Genomic DNA, 15689 nt, shown 5'->3' with positions numbered 1-15689 from the left:
ACTAGCTCAGCGTGACTTCCGTAGATAAGAGGCCAAGTTGAAGCCCCTCACCTGTGTGCCTCGTTCTCTTTGGAGAGGCAGTGATCGATTCTAGGTTTAGTTCGTGACGGCATCCTTGGCATAACGCTGGGTTGAAATCTCGTACGGCCAGAAATCAATATTCATCAATCAGACTTTAGTGGGGCCGACCGATGTAAAGCCCAGGCCCAGACGTTGCATCGCAATGAAGCTACCGTTATGCACCCGGATGGCGACAGGAACGAATTCGATGATTGAGTGCGTTCGATAGGGAGATTTATGTGTACAAAATTTTAATAGACTCGCGACAACAACATTCTTGAAACCATGCATGGACACTTTCCAGAAGAGGCGCTTGTCCTATGGACACAATTGCGGAACTTGGCCTTTTGATTGCAGGTTGCTCCAGCCTACCTCCTGCGCCGAAATGCTAGTACCAAAGAAAATGAACGCTGTATATAACTGACACCAGTGATGAGTGACAACAAAGGCAATGATGAGATTAATGTTCAAGGAAACATTTCCCGTTCAATGAGCGCGTGATCCTCGCCCGGGATTCTTTCTAGGCGTGGCCATGAGGTCCTGGCCCATCCGCACAACCCTCTCCAGCTCGTTCCTCATAGTATCGATGGCTGCCTTAGCCTTCGCCTTTTCAGAGTTCAAGCGATCATTCAACGAGCCATTCTCAACACGGAGGTTTGACACCGTCTCATGGGCTTCACGCAGGGCCTCATTGACGCGGTCAACCTCGAGTCTGAGCTCTGACACCCTTGAGTCTCGCATAACCAGATCGACGCCATGCCTCTGGGACATGGAGAAGACCTCCTCCTTATGCTTTGTCCGCAGCTCTTCGAGCTGGTCTTTCAACTCTGAGGTCTGCTCCAGGGCCAAGCCCAGATTCTCCTCCAGCATCGTGATGTTCCACTCTTTCTCCTTGACAGCTTCGGACCATTCGTCCGCGTCAGCATCGTTCTGCTCCTTGGCCGCCCGTAAGTCTTTGTTGGCTGTGTCCAAATCACCCTCCAATCTTTGCACGAGGCCCTCCAGCTCGGACACATCTCGGGTATACGACTTGACGGCGCCCTTGAGCCGCTGCACCCCGATCTCGAGCTCCTTGATGTGCGCATCCTTCTTCTTGGCCTGGTCGGCCAGTGCGTCCTTCTCGGCCTTCACGGCGTCCATGATCTCCGCACGGGCACTGAGCTGTTTGCGCAGCGAATGCTCGAGGACATGGTACTCGTCGATGGCATCCTCGCACTCGAGAGTCCGCTTCGCAAGCTCGCGCAACCGTGTAAGGAGAAGGTCCAGTACCGACGCGCCGGCTGCCGTGAGTGGTAGGGCGATTTCTCCGGGCGTGAGGTACTCGAGCTCCAGGCGCGCGGTCCTGAATGCGGAGGACAGCGACAGCACGACCTCCGCGGCGTCATTACCAGGGAAGCCGAGCTCACCTAGAGACGCGTCCAGGCCAGTGAGTACCGCGCTGCGGTCCGAGAAGGCCTGCAGGAGGTTGTTGAACTGGGCCTCGACCTTGACGGCAGGCGAGCGTGAATCCATGATCAGAGCTGCCGCGGAGCCGTCCTTGGGCGCGAAGGGGGACAGCTTCTCGGACAAGCGTGCTGTCATCGACTCATATGTCTCAAGCGTGCCGGTGAGCTTGGCAATTTCCAGCTGGAGCGATGCGAGCTCGTCTTCCAGCTCTTCCCTGTCGGCCTTGGTGAACGAGGTTTGCACTGCGGCCTGGGAAGTAGGAGTGACAGGATGCCGCCTGCTTGGCATTATCGGTCCTAGATGTGGACTGGTCGACGGGGGTGTGGGAAATGAGTTTCTTATGTTTGCCGACCGACGGGAAGGCGTGCTGCAAGCCAGTTCCGCGATTGTCCTGTCGCCGAACTCGAGATCCTCATCTTCGTCGTCGATGTCAAGCTCCATGTCCGAGTACTCGCTGGGGCAAGGATCTCGAACTTGTATGGCCCAGTCCATGTGAGTGGTATTGTAGTCGATGGTGTCCTCGGTCTCGTTTGACGAGTCAGGACTCTTCAGGACCCGTCTGAGCTGCGAGACCTGCCTTTTAAGCTCGTCGATGCTATCCTGAGTGTCGTCTTCTTCTTGACCAATTTCTGTGGCACCAGATAAGCGACGGATCTCAGCGTCCTTGGCAGCAACCTCAGACTTCAGAGTAGCAATCTCGTCACTGGTTTGTTGTGCCTTTCTTTTCCGCTCGGCAGTGATGACGTTGATCTCCTCGCTGAGTCCATTACGCCGGATGCGTCTCTTAACGCGACCATCCAGAACTTGACGGAGCGGGAGGAAGGTCACCTCGCCACTATATCGCGTGTCAATGGTAGAGTCAAACGCATCTGGGCGGTCTACAGCGACTGGACCAGAGTGACGACGTCTCTTAGTTCCAGAGCCAGGCTCGAGCGTTGTCCGACGGATGTGCGGTGTCAACCCCGTCGATCCAGACACGGGTTCGTCATCGACTTGGGCATTGTGGTCAGAGGCAGGACCTGGGTCTGAGAAGCGGACTCTCTTCTTGGCTCCACGGCTAGGCGTCGAAACATTTGGGGACTTTGGCGGCTGCGGTTCTTGAGGATGACTGTGTAACACGGCGCTGCTCCGACGCGTCCGCCGCAGTGCAATGGGGAGGTCTTCAAGCACAACAGACATAGTCCTCGTTTAGACGTGGGGTGATAATAATATGGTACACATGCACAGCAGTATGCAGCGATCCGGGGCTCGGCTGGGTTTGGATGTGGAGTGAGAGGATCCTAGGCCTGATCCTGGGATGCAGTATTCAAATACCTGGGATGGCCAGGGTGCGCTGATTCGGAATCGGGCTGCCCTGTGCCTCACCAGGCGGAGGAATAAACGCGTTTCGAGCTCGACCCCATTTGTTGTTATCAAAATATTTACTTACCGCCGAATGTGGTCTAGCGTGGCCCACACTCGCACAGGAGACCCACGAGCTTGGGTCCACTGATCCGGATCGTGACGCGACCTTCCCCGCAACACTACGAGCCTGTCAGTAAGTACGACAGCACCTTCGTTCTTTTGCTTTTTGCAATTCTTTTTCTGTTGCATTGACTCTAACGGTGACGGGCTGCAGATTCTTCTCAGTATGTACTGAGTGATGTTCGGGGAATTCACTTATATTCTCCCGTGATATATGAGTTTCCTTTATGATAGATTTTCTTGTTCTAGGCAATAGTCCTGGAACGTGTGGGATGTCCTGTGCGATTCTACAAGATTCACGTCCTTTGCTCAACGTGAGTTCCCCAGCCCAGTTCTTGTCTATGTCTCTTGTACGCAGTCGTGAGAGCTGGCAGTAATTATGCAGAAGACTACTTCCTAGCTATGAAGAACATGAGTAGCTGAATGAGATTGGACTTTCCCCGATGAGTATGGTGGTCCTGGACATTGGAGTTTGAGGTTGTAGCGCCAATTCATCAGGCGCCCATAAGCCCGGCCTGACAACTGGGAACAAAACACAGATTGGTGGAGATGGACTTGACACAGCACCATACAGCTCCTTGTTTCTCTTCTTTCGATGAAACGGTCCAGTTCGTGTTGGGAGCTGCAGATATTGGGGGGCATGAGTTTTGAAAACATGTGAGGGACACAGCGTCACTGCTCTGTCACCCTTGAACGGTTCCCGCCGGCGGCCCGCCGGCCGCTGTCAGGGCACCGCGACCGGGTCTTCCCTCCAAAAGATCTGTACTGCAAACCACTCCTACAGGAGGGCTGCCTTCCACAGTCTTCCTCGCTTGTTCCATTTCGGCCTTGACCCGAGCCAATGTAACGAAAGACGTCGCCCCTTTATCTTGCTACTCTCGCTCTTTTCAAAATATTTCCTCAAATGTTCTGGTTCTAGCCGCCGATCTGTACGAGATCCTATGCTCAACCTATCAATCCATGGACATGCCAAGACTCTTCTTTCGGCGCTTTTCTCGGATGTCAATCCCCATTCTCAAGACTTGGGATTGTGCCCAAAGTTCTCGCAACACGCTGTCCTGTTTTCTTGGCGCCTTGTGAACCTGCCCTTTGTTTGCCAACTGCTCGTGCCCACCCGACAATGGTGATTACGTAGCAAGCACTCGATACTCCAATGGCGCACTTCATTCACGTTTAGTGGTCATCATCCTACCATGAGAAGGAGGAGTTGTGACTTGAGAAAGCATGCTGAGCATTGCACTTTTGACTGTCGGATGCACTAAGTTTGCGTGCTCAATCAGCTTTTTCGGAGTTATGAACAGCGTACGATATATTCAAATTGTCATCACGAAAGACCAAATGGTACTTGAAGACAGAAAGATGGCCCGCAAATGATCGATAAACATTCTTGTCTTGGTGGCCGAACTTGGGCCGGAAATACGACGGATTAGACTTCAGCAAGGAGAGAAAGGGATCATCTAATGGCAGATTTGTATGCTGTCAGATGGTCCTTCCCATCGTACATCGACAATGCATCGGCCTCGCAACGTAACTTCAGGTGTCTTGGTCATCTTGGCAGTCGACAGCCAAGCACTTGCAGTGATGATGGGAACAAGGTTCAAGGCGCCTCGTGAGAGTGAAGAGATGATGGCAGTAAACCCGCAGCCGTGGGTCTCAGATTGCACGAAGCGTCTTTTAGATCTGGTCTCACCAGAACCGCTGCAAGCTTCGAGGAAACTGTACTCAGCATGATCACCATAGTAACACCGATCTGTCTTTCCGTCTCTTGAACCCCCTTTCTCGGAGGGAGTATTATTTTGGCTAGGCTGACGTAGTGTCCACTATGACATATCAAACCCTGCGTTGACGGCATAGCTTTGAAATGTCAAATGTGACAAGCTTCCGCAAGCCGGAGTCGAGACCAAACATGTTATCCACGGACGACGTAAACACAAAACCAAACTGTGCCAGCCCTTATTTGGAGCGCAAGTGGATGCTCGAAATTCTAGACCCGGAAAACCGGAAGCCGGCGGGCTGGGTGGCTCCGACCCATCTTTTGCGCCTCAGCTGTCAACCCACATTGTAAGATGCTTACTCGTCTGCATACAAAGCATATGCGCGGATCATATAACGCACCATATAGCCACGTCTGTGGAGAGCCCCATCCATACAATACGGGTTTTGTTGCACGATATCATATACTCCTTCTCTACTCCACTCATTTCTTATATTTCGGCGCGAAATGACGGGCGATCTTTGTCAGTGATCTACAACTCTATACGCATGTCTTCCCAGGATTCCGGACAGACCCGGTGCTCGGGGCGATCTTTCATATTGCCTCATTTACCTGGGATCGATCACGGACCGACCTCAGATGAACATGGAAATACACGGCCCTTCCATGCAAGCCCGGAGACACCTTTTTCTAGGTTAGTCCATGTGCAAGTCGAATACGAATTGTGCGGACCTGGGATAGCTTTTCTTGCAGATCATCTATGACCGCTTTCTGAGGCAAGATGACTTCGATGCAATCCGCTATAGATTGGAAGGCGTTGGCTTTAGTCGTTTCCTTGACCTCCGTTGGCATCGTCAAGATCCTAGCTAGCGTCGCCTTGACTCTGCGGAAAATACCAGTGCTACTGTACCACGGCATGCTTGAATGGCTCGGATTTGATGGCTCGGAACATCCCGCATTGCAGCGTAGGGGTCTTTACGTCGCTTCGAACCCTGTGGGGTTTGCCACTCTAATTATGCTCTGGGCAGGTCAAGATAGGTTTTGTGGCGCTGCCCAGTATGTGGAAGACAGTCAGTACCATGATATTTCGTGATGAATAAGTTGCCAATCCACCCCGTTGTTTGATCCCCTGATAGGCGCTAGGATGATGCTTCTCCACACCATTTTTGGGATTGCTTGCATGCAGTACTTAGTGGAATTTCAAGTAGGCGCTTAGGCCCCTTGGCTGAATCAGGGCTCGGCCGTTTGAGAGAGAAGCTTGTTTTGCCTGGTCCGATCTCCGTCTGCGTCTCGCCGAGGGCTGGGGTTGACACCTGAGCAATCCGTCCTACGTCCTCAACCTATCTCGACGCCTGATGATCGATCCAATCAAGCAAGATCGTTATTGAAGAATATCGGACAAGACGGCCGTCACAGCGCCTGAGGAGTCTCATCTTTCTGGATGCAAAATTTCCCGAAGTTCTATCTAAAGTGTTGCTAATTCGATACAACGGGCCCGTGTGCTGTCAACTCAACATCGATCTCGCAGTGGGGCCCGGCGCGGTAGCACACAGCTTGACATGATGCCTCGACGTTTCGATGAACGAGACACAGAAGGAACCAACAGAACGGCCAGACGAGTCCCACCTCTCGACCTACCGTCTCGGTTGTAAGAGGGTTTCGCCTAGGCTTGGCTTGTGCGGGTGGTCTCCTGTCAGGCCAAAGGTGCCGCGGGGAATTCTAGGCCAAGAGGCGTGTTGCAGGGGCAGTCCGTGGAAGATGTGAAGCACATGTCGCCCTGGCTGTTGCAGCAGCTCGTCGATCTCCCTGGCAGGAGACAAAACAAAACCGATTTGTGTAATTCTTCGGCACCATAATACCCGAGACCAAGCCCTTCCCGAATAATGACTCCAGGCCAATGCATGAAACGTCGTTTCTTTATGTTCATATTAGACTAATACCATCGACTGCCACCATTTCACCTACCGCACTCTTTCGAGACCTACGGTGACCGCATTGCCGCATGCTTTCACATGGCTGTGCCGTCTTTCTTTCCGCTGAAGACCCAACGGTGACCGCAGGCAAGCTCAAGGCTGGGGACGCAGCACAGTCTCGGTCAGGATGGCTGTGGAGACAATAAGGCGAGGTCGTGGTTTTCACAAACGACGCCACAGGCCAAATATTGCTCGGGCCGAATCAGCGAAGACAGTCGTGAGAGAGACTGTCAAGGCCCCTCCATTGTTTCGTCGCCAGGGAAAAGGCAAAGATGGCAAAGGAGGTGAGTGATCAAGATTTATTCCTTTCACGAGCGGCAGGAGGAATAACATTGGTGGCAAAGATGGCAAAGGTAAAGAGGATGGTGGCAAGGGGAAATCTACTCCATCTGCCCCTCCTCCAGCTCCAGCAGTTGAGCCTTTGCCGACTGCGGCTGCTCCGTCGAACTCAATCGTCCTTAATGCTGGCGATCCTGCGCAAGAGACGCCTGTGCCACCGCTAAACCCTCCATCAACAGTTGCACCACCTCCGCCGCCGCCAGCACCACCTGCGCCGCCGGGAGTGACGACTTCAAGCAGTCTCACGACCTCGACGGCGGTGACCTCAGTCCAGACAATACAAACCAGCGTACAGACTCAGACAACCGTCATCACGACGGCACAAACCTCCACACAAGTATCAACGCAAGTGACGACCATCGTGAGTACACAAACAACCACATCGACCTCCCCGGTCGACAGTCCGCGTATGACCCTGACATCCTTCATGACCGCATCTCCTTCGTCGACTGCACAAACGAGCCTCTTAACGGCTTCCACCACGAGCAATCCCTTCATCGCCAGTACTCCATATCAAGCTGCCCCATCGAACACCACCTCGCCTGCTGCTGCATCCCGAGCACCAACCATCGCTCCCGGAACTATAGCGGGTATCGTTGGTACGCAACTCTGGCCTGCTTGATGCGTTCGTTGGAAGAAGTGGCTGACCGTGAAACAGTTGGAATACTTTCCTTTTTCTTCATAATACTCGGAGCAGTCTGCCTCTGCTCTCGTCGTACACGGCAACGCCTACTAACCCCGGTGACGAGACGCTTCACCAACAACTCAATGTTCAACAGCGGATCTCGAGGAATCGACTCAGTCCGCCGACCATCCGGACGCGGGGGCGACATGCACAAATCGCTCATGTCCGAGGCAGAGTCAATGGCTTACACTGCAAGCCCTGTCGACGTGAAGCCGCAAATGGCATCCGTACAGCCCAGCCGTGGCCTGTCACAAAATCCAGTCTTCATGGCGCCATACTCGCGGCCAAACTCATGGCGGACCTGGCGACCTAGTGCCACATTCGCACAAGGGCTCGAGCCTCTCCCGGATGACATACAGCTTCCACCGCCTCCACCGCATGCTCTGACGCGAAATTCGGCCTTCCCACGGACCTCAGAAGTAAGTACGGGAGCGGATAGCAGCATGCCTGAATATGCGTGGCACACTGCATCAAACGCCGATCTCACGGGTCTTGCGCCTGCACCGGCGCAGGCTCTCGCGCCGGAGTATGTGGGCGGGCCGCACGAGCCAGCTCAAGACTGGCTCCAGCAAACAGACGGGCACGGATCGTATGTGACCTACTCGGACACGCCGCTAGCGACGCCAAGGACGCCGATGGTCGTGGAAGGTGAGCAACTGGCCCCGCTGGCCACCAGCCAAGAGGCCTCACCGGTTGACAATGATGACGGCAGCGGAGAGAGCGGAGACGCCACAAGAAGCGACAGCTGGGGAGCCAGAGGTGGCAGCAGCGGCGGTGGAAACGACGAACACGAACCCGAGGGCGGCATTCAAGAAGCGCAGCTGGGCCGGCAGGCTGGAGAGGGTGGCAGCCATGGCGGCGGCCCGGAAGGGCTCAAGGAGGAGTCACCGCGCGAGCAAGGCAAGCAGACGCAGCAGGGGCAGCAGGACGAGTCGGGCGAGCGTGACGAGCAAGTTTTCGAGGAAGTCGAGGCGGTCGAAAGACAGCCAAGCGTCAGGTTGAGTAGCCGGTTGTCTTCCCATGCTCCGTCTTCCTGGGATGGGGAGTCAGACGCGGACTTCTCATGGTCTGAGGCAGCAAGTGAGCCGTACACGGCCCCGAGGGATGGCTTCGGGCTGTCGATCATCGGCGCGAGACGTGCTTCCAGGTCGGGGACTGGAGGCGGCGATCCCCGGCGGCCTTGACAAAGCTGAGGATGGCTGGATATTGCTGTGTACAAGATACCCCTGGTTTGAGCCACAGGAAGGCAGAGTCTGGGAGCTGGTACCCCAAGACTATGTACTTGACCATCTAGTGCTAAATCTTAATCCGTGGCCTCACGGCCCGAGATTAATCACCTCGATGATGTTCGTCCAACATGCAAGGTGCTATCGCGGATGCTTTCTGATTGATATTAATTATTTGGTACGTATTCGAGAGCCCAAGCAAGAGCAAGATTCGTAAGACGCTTTTGCTCTGCATCCGACTTGACGATTTCCTTCATTAGAACCCCAGCGTGTGATTTGCTCTACGCACAACCTCCTTTTCTCCTTCGCTGCCGTTCCTTGGCTCTGGGATAGGCTCAAGGCCCACTGAAGCCAGACCATCGGTGTTGGCAATTGATCTCAGGAAGCTCTCGGTTGGCCTGTCGACATGCTCTGACTCGCCTTTGCCGCCAGGGAAATCCGGACCAGGGGTTCCATTACGCCAGGCGTCTCGCATTCTGGAGACATACTTGGCGTTGATCTCCGTGATTGGGCAAACTGGAATATACAACACACTAGAGTCTCTCTTGCCCTTGTGCTCGAAGTCCACGGCGTGAATAGCTGTGGTGTGTCAGACGATGCTGGATTTGACCAAAGCGATCACGCAAACTGGCAGTGAAGAACGGGAGAGAATACGCTCGATATCCAAAACAATTGAAGCTGGCACCAGGGCATTGGGAAGAGCAAGCATGCTGTAGAAGAGGAGGAAAAACTTACTATCACAATGCCAAACAACAAAGTCGCCAGGGTTCACCCGCGGCGTATGCACCATCGTTCGGTCCAACTCCAGGTGTGGATGCATAGCCAACTTCGGAAACTCCATACCGTATCCTGGAGTAGCACCAGGTATCTCACTTGTCATTTGGTCGCCAGCCGTGAACTCCCAGTTATCAGGTGCCAGGAATTCCAGTCTTTCGGCACTGCCCCCCTTAGCGACCTCCAGGTCGACCGTCTTCTTCGGCCTGAAGAATGGCCTGAGCAGCGTATAAGCCGACGCAAGCTTCAACAGCGGGTTGAATAATACCGCTCCCTCTCTTGGCCCAACGCTGCTCATGCTCAGCCACCCCTGGTACATCCGGAACACGCTGCACGCGCCGAGGCCATTATACAGGTCGTTGACAGCATTGACCCGTGTGCTGCCGTCCCAGGGGTCGTACTTTGTTTCCCATTCGCCCTCGAACACAGCGTCGTACACGCCCCCTTTGCCGTAGCCCTCCCGCATCCACCGCTCCACACTGCCTCCGTCCATATGCGGCCCTAGGGCGAAAGCGGCGTCGCCTGGCTGGCGTATGCGGAGGCGATCGGCGTAGGAGAGGGGTTGCGAGATGGATATGAGCGAGCTGGGGTCGGACAGGGACCACGTTGCTTGCATCAGGGCTTTTTGCACCTTCATGAAGTTCGGGTTCGTGCGAGCGTGCAGCTGTGGCGCTGACCAATATAGCTCCCAGACTTGTGGGTCGTTTTGCGGAAAGCCTAACAACAGCGTAAGTTAATAACATTGCGCAGACAACAGGTCATGTACATGGGAATTTCTTCTTCGGTGGCTCTCGTTATGATTTGGTGTAAAGTGTGACTTTACCTTTTGTTTGTGGGTTCTTGCGAATATACTCCTCGAGATCGAATTTGTACTGGCGTGCTTCGTCTTCCGGTATAACTCCCCTAATAACCGCGGCGCCGCGTTTCTTGATTGCATCCTTGGCTGTGGAGAGGTCCTCGTCGAGATGGTCAAATCGCACTTCTGGGATCACTTTTGAGCCCAATTCGTCGATTACACTATTCTCAATTTCCAGTCTTTGGAGTAGTCTGTGCCAGCTGGCTTTTACCTTCTCTTCTCGTCCTTCAACCAACGACAATTTGAGTTGGCGAAAATGATCTGGAAGTGGTTCATCTTTCACACCGGCCAAGGAGGCGAACGAGTCTGATATGTCGCCTTCTCGTTTATCCTGACTCGCAGTCGCCACGGCCGCCATATTGACCGCGCGCCGTTGGGAGGCAGCGACTGCCAAGTGGCGGCCGGCTCGCTTGATTGCTGACTGGAGCATCTTGCGCAATTTCAAGAGAGTGATAGTAAAGTGAGAGAATCTTCAGTTACCTTCAAAACACGAAGTGCCTGGGAGTCTCACCATATTTCCTATCAGATGCGGGTTTGGGGATTATAAAGATGCCGCTCTTCCTGAATCTTGTCGGTACTACCTCTTTGAGAAAGACCGCAGGGCACTTACTTGACTTATACCTTCACACTACTGTCCGTGATCACGAAATGAGTGGACATGGATCTTGGATTAATATCCTAGACTGCAAGTTTCGGCACCCTAGTGACGCAATTGCAGCCAGACGGCGCCCAGGCGGATCAAAGTCAACGGTGCGCCATCTCGCTTAGACGGCCATGAGTAAACGGGCCCGGGAATTTGGAGAATGGCATACGCCTTAGACTAAATTAAGTCTATGGTCATATTCGGTCTGTGGGCTGGGATAAAATTACCCCAGACTCCATCCTATCTCACCAGCTTCGTCTCGGGCGCGGGGAAGTGGGTGAACCGTGTGGAGTTCAAATGTTGCGGCTCCGACGGAAAAGTCCAAAGCTTGAGATGAGCAGACCCACATCGGGACTTCTTGAAACGGTTATGCTCCGACTTCATGCCTTCAGGACACCTCACCGCCGCCGAGCCACCCGCTAAGTCAGACACGACGAAAAAGCAGCTTTCAAGGGCTGCGAGCCTGTTGCCGTCCGTCAATCCGACATTTGTCTCAAGTCTAGGTCACAGACAAGCGTACTTGAGCCTCGGTCACGTTCGGACCGCCCAGTTCAGGAATAGCCGCAGTAAATCCCGCAGCCCGCCCGCCTCAATCTTCGGGAATACTCCGACACGTCTAACAGTCCCTCAGGCTAAACCTGTCTGCTCGCCGAATTCGTCTACTCCGATCGGATTCTCCCTTCTCAGCCATGGCTGAGCCCCCACAGAAAAGACCCGTCAAGTTCGTTGCCTCGGATCAAGATGGTTTGCCTGTGAAACGGCGTCAGGTTCAGCAGGCCTGCGATCCATGTCGCAAAAGAAAGGTGAGGCATTCATGCGCATCCAATATCGCCCTGTGTGCTACCATGACGGCCTTGATATAGCATGCGAATCACCGAGATCGGTCTGCACAGCAGTGACTGTATTTGTGGGGTGGGGCAAAGAGTCACCAGTAATACTAACATGAGCATTAGAAACGATGCTCTCACGTATCAGACTCGCCAGGGCCGCGCTTCTTCGCCGATGCTTCTCATCAGAAAAGTATCTATGCTCATCTCCAGGCCGACCCGCAGCAGCCTGACGGCTCCGGTTCTAATCGTTCAGGGACTCTTCCAAACTCTCCCCAATCACCAGAGCAGAACTCAGGGGCATCTTCAACTCGAGAGGTTGCTTCTCAGCTCATTGAGCTGTCAACCTCTCGGTTTGTAGGAGACCTCAGCCCCGAGAGCATCTTCCTCGAAGCCACAAGCAAGATAGCCAGAGATCCATCCCGGCGAAATACCTCTGACATTGGTACCTGGCTGCCAGTTCGACGATCTGACGATGATAGCAATGTCAGGAGGCAGAGTTCAGTGGCGACACAGGACGAACCCGCGGGCTCGCAGTCTGCTCAAGACGGCCCAATATCATTTCGTACTCTGTCAGGGAGGCTGCCTCCCTCAACTGGAAGCCCGGAACACCACGACGATGGTCCACAATCCCGGTGAGTACCCGGACCTCTTTATGTCTTCAGTCGATGTATCTCATATTCTTCCTCTTTCACCAAATGTTGGAATTGAACCTGCACCCCCTTACATGACCAGCCTGGAAAGATCACTCATGGTGCCGATTCTATGACCTTTTTGTTACAATAGACTCCATGCTAGTTCTATTGTTATGTCGCGTTGCCATCCTCACCCATAGTTCATTCAGTCCACATGTGCCAGACTGGAGCGTCCACTCCATGTTTTGTTGAAAACTTCACTTTTCACTTCGCATTTTCGGAAGGAGGGCACTCAATGGGGCGGTTAAAGCCGGTTCCCCAATTGACATGCTCTGGCATCCGTCTATGGTTGATTGGCTGTTCCATTGAAACTCTTTTCCCTCTTTTGACTGATCGTTTCAACAGTGATCGAGGTGGAGTCTTGAGACCATCTAATATTTCCGCGGTGTGTCCGCCTGACGAGGATTATCATCACCTCTACGCAATTTATCTGGACCGATTCCAGACAATGTGGCCCATACTCAGGGAAGCCGACGTACATGCTACACGCAGACCAAAATGCGCAAAAGACATTATTTTCAGACAGGTTCGTGATGCCCTTATAGAATACCGATGTTGTTGCCCAACTTCAGCCATCTGCTTAAGAACACATTGTTGTGCAAAGAGCCTGGCCCATAGGACAATTCGAAAGCATACGAAGTAACGGCTTTTGGGTGGCCGTAGCATTATCTACTTAACAATGATCTGGCGCTCTGGGGCATGATGTTGAATCCCGTTCTGCTGAGCATGTCCCCTGCCTGACGCCATACGGGCCATGATGAATCTGTCTCCAAAATGGCGTGTTTTGCTAACAGCATCTTGAAGGCTATTTCCCTTGCAACAAGTGTTGAGACATGCGCGTCAAGATACTTGCGCCTCGATTCTGGTGGTCCAATTCTATCAGTTCCAGACTTCCAACGACCATTGTTCAAGGCCCTGCTTTCATTCTTGGACGAGCAGGTTCTCACCGATCGAACGGACCACATTCGAGCCCTCTTCCTTGCCTTCTTTTACCAACCAACGCGCGCATCAGAGCAGGATCTGCCCGCGCTCATATTTTCCCAGGCCGTGCATTACTCTCAGAGCATAGGCATCCACCTGGTGGGGTCTGGGGTACAGGACGAGCGAAGTAAAGAGGCCGAGACGCTGTACTGCGCCCTCTGGGCCCTTGACAGGATGAACGCGGCCTTCCACGGCCGGCCCTGCCTCCTGCACGAACAAGATACCGACCGCGTCTTGAATGAGTGCATAGCCGCCCAGAAAGAACCCGGTTTTAGGTTGCTTTTGAGTGTTGTCACCATGCTAGATAAGGTCATCTGCCTGTATCGTCCTCGCAGCAAGGAAGATGACACAGTGGTGCTTCCGGTCTTCGAAAGCATGATCATGGATGCTGGGGCGGACAAAATCGCTCCATGGATGCACTGTAAGTAATGATTCGCTCTACGTGCTGTTACAACTCCCATGAACATTGCAATGTCAATCTCCACGATGTCGGAAAATTACATCCCATATACAGTTTGTTCTCTGATTTATCTGTGGTTCCGAAACCCGGAAGTAAGCTAACCATGGGCCTGTTCGTAACTCAGCCAGCATAGAGATATTCTACCACGCCATTTCTATCCTCTCTTGTCGACAACCATCCAGCGCCTTCGCCCCATCGGCCCCAGCACAAGCTCATCTCCCACATCCCAATATCAATGCCCGTCGGTCGTTGTCCGCGGACCGCATAGTTGACTCGGTAACCTTCGCAATGTCGTTTCCAACATCGCCAGACCGTATCACAATCACACCATTTGTACCTTACGCCCTCGCACTGTCGCTGTCCGTCTCGTACCGGAAGATGCGGTATTCCAAAATTCCATTGTACCGGCTAAGAGGGAAGACAAGATTCAAGGAGGTTGTAGCCTTACTGAAGAGGCTGGGCGATATATTCACATGTGCTCGCGTCAATGCAGGACTGGGTGAAGCCATTCTGCAGGAGATGGATAAGACGACAAAAGGGCTGGTCAACTCAGGAGCCGCAGGAGTCGCAAACGGTACTACTCCAAGCCCGACTGACGCAAGACCAGCAAGCCGCAGGGCGTTGCCCGCTGAGGTAACACTCGGCAGCAAGAGAAACGTGTACGTCAGGGAAACAGACAAACAGCCACCAGGAAGCATCGCCGCTACACCAAGGTCAACCCATACACAGACAGGCGAGAGCCCCTTGCAGCAACTTCCCACTCCACGTTTGCAGCAGGCTCCAGGAAGACCTTCACCTGCACCACTGAACACGGCGCCTGATGAAGGCGTCGTGGCGGCTCAACAGCCTAGTTCATCCCAGGCCCTGCCGGCTACGGCTCTGGGCGATATGCTGGATGTTGACATCTTCGGGCACTTTGACCCCGGCTTCGACTTGAACACGGTTGATGCTGCGCTGTCGGCAAATCTCGACATGGGATTTCCGCAAATGTGGACCACGCCCTGGCAAAATTGGCCAAGTTGAGGAATGGCAATGTATCAAACCTGGAGTATCTGCTTTCATCGGCACAAAGGAAAACAGGATGCCAAGTGGGGTATGATGGGGCAGTCTGTCTCACGAGAGCTGTCCGACAGACGATTGTCCCATGAGATCTGTTTCACTGTGGCATTCAGCTGCTGTCATAAGTATTGCGGAAGACTATTCGAGATACTGCAGCGGATAGATAGAGTGAACATCGCAGATCACTGACGCGATTGTCCGCCTACCTGTACTATCACTTGTAAGAGCTAGGGTCTGCAAGGAATCCAGAGAATCTACACGGCCTGCATCTAAGTCACGCTACCACTTGGGCAGTGAATGAAGAAGGATTCACTACAGCAGTCAGCGACAGACCTAAGACGATTGAATTGATTTAGCTCAATTAGTTGTGTCTCATTGTGGATTGAAGTGAATTTCGAGTCTGAACGACGTATTATTAATGCTGGTTAACTTACCAGCAACGCATTTGAAACTTGCCTTAAAACCTGCCACTTCGTAGACACAGTCT

The 15689-nt window shown here is 53.4% G+C and overlaps 4 protein-coding genes across 4 annotated transcripts; 2 read left to right on the top strand and 2 right to left on the bottom strand.

The window, feature by feature from the left end:
- Positions 1-546: 546 nt before the first annotated feature.
- J7T55_003857 (uncharacterized protein) lies at positions 547-2685 on the bottom strand (the record flags this gene model as incomplete). The annotated part of the gene is made up of 1 exon (XM_053143209.1): positions 547-2685. The coding sequence occupies one exon, from the start codon at positions 2683-2685 to the stop codon at positions 547-549; it is 2139 nt and encodes a 712-aa protein (XP_052994102.1).
- Positions 2686-6262: 3577 nt separating this feature from the next.
- J7T55_003856 (uncharacterized protein) lies at positions 6263-8865 on the top strand (the record flags this gene model as incomplete). The annotated part of the gene is made up of 4 exons (XM_053143208.1): positions 6263-6332; positions 6745-6778; positions 7176-7595; positions 7776-8865. The coding sequence occupies 4 exons, from the start codon at positions 6263-6265 to the stop codon at positions 8863-8865; spliced, it is 1614 nt and encodes a 537-aa protein (XP_052994101.1).
- Positions 8866-9163: 298 nt separating this feature from the next.
- Positions 9164-10967, bottom strand: J7T55_003855 (uncharacterized protein; the record flags this gene model as incomplete). Its single annotated transcript, XM_053143206.1, has 3 exons — positions 9164-9486; positions 9643-10398; positions 10505-10967. The coding sequence occupies 3 exons, from the start codon at positions 10965-10967 to the stop codon at positions 9164-9166; spliced, it is 1542 nt and encodes a 513-aa protein (XP_052994100.1).
- A 902-nt stretch (positions 10968-11869) lies between these two features.
- On the top strand, positions 11870-15166 carry J7T55_003854 (fungal specific transcription factor; the record flags this gene model as incomplete). The annotated part of the gene is made up of 5 exons (XM_053143205.1): positions 11870-11969; positions 12156-12642; positions 13048-13177; positions 13507-14104; positions 14268-15166. 5 exons carry the CDS (start codon positions 11870-11872, stop codon positions 15164-15166), a joined length of 2214 nt encoding a protein of 737 aa, XP_052994099.1.
- Positions 15167-15689: the final 523 nt, after the last annotated feature.

The sequence above is a fragment of the Diaporthe amygdali genome, assembly GCF_026229845.1.
Source record: "Diaporthe amygdali strain CAA958 chromosome Unknown NODE_13_length_1014660_cov_65_381101, whole genome shotgun sequence".
Classification (NCBI taxonomy): domain Eukaryota; kingdom Fungi; phylum Ascomycota; class Sordariomycetes; order Diaporthales; family Diaporthaceae; genus Diaporthe; species Diaporthe amygdali.
This window is presented reverse-complemented; position numbering and strand designations above follow the sequence as displayed.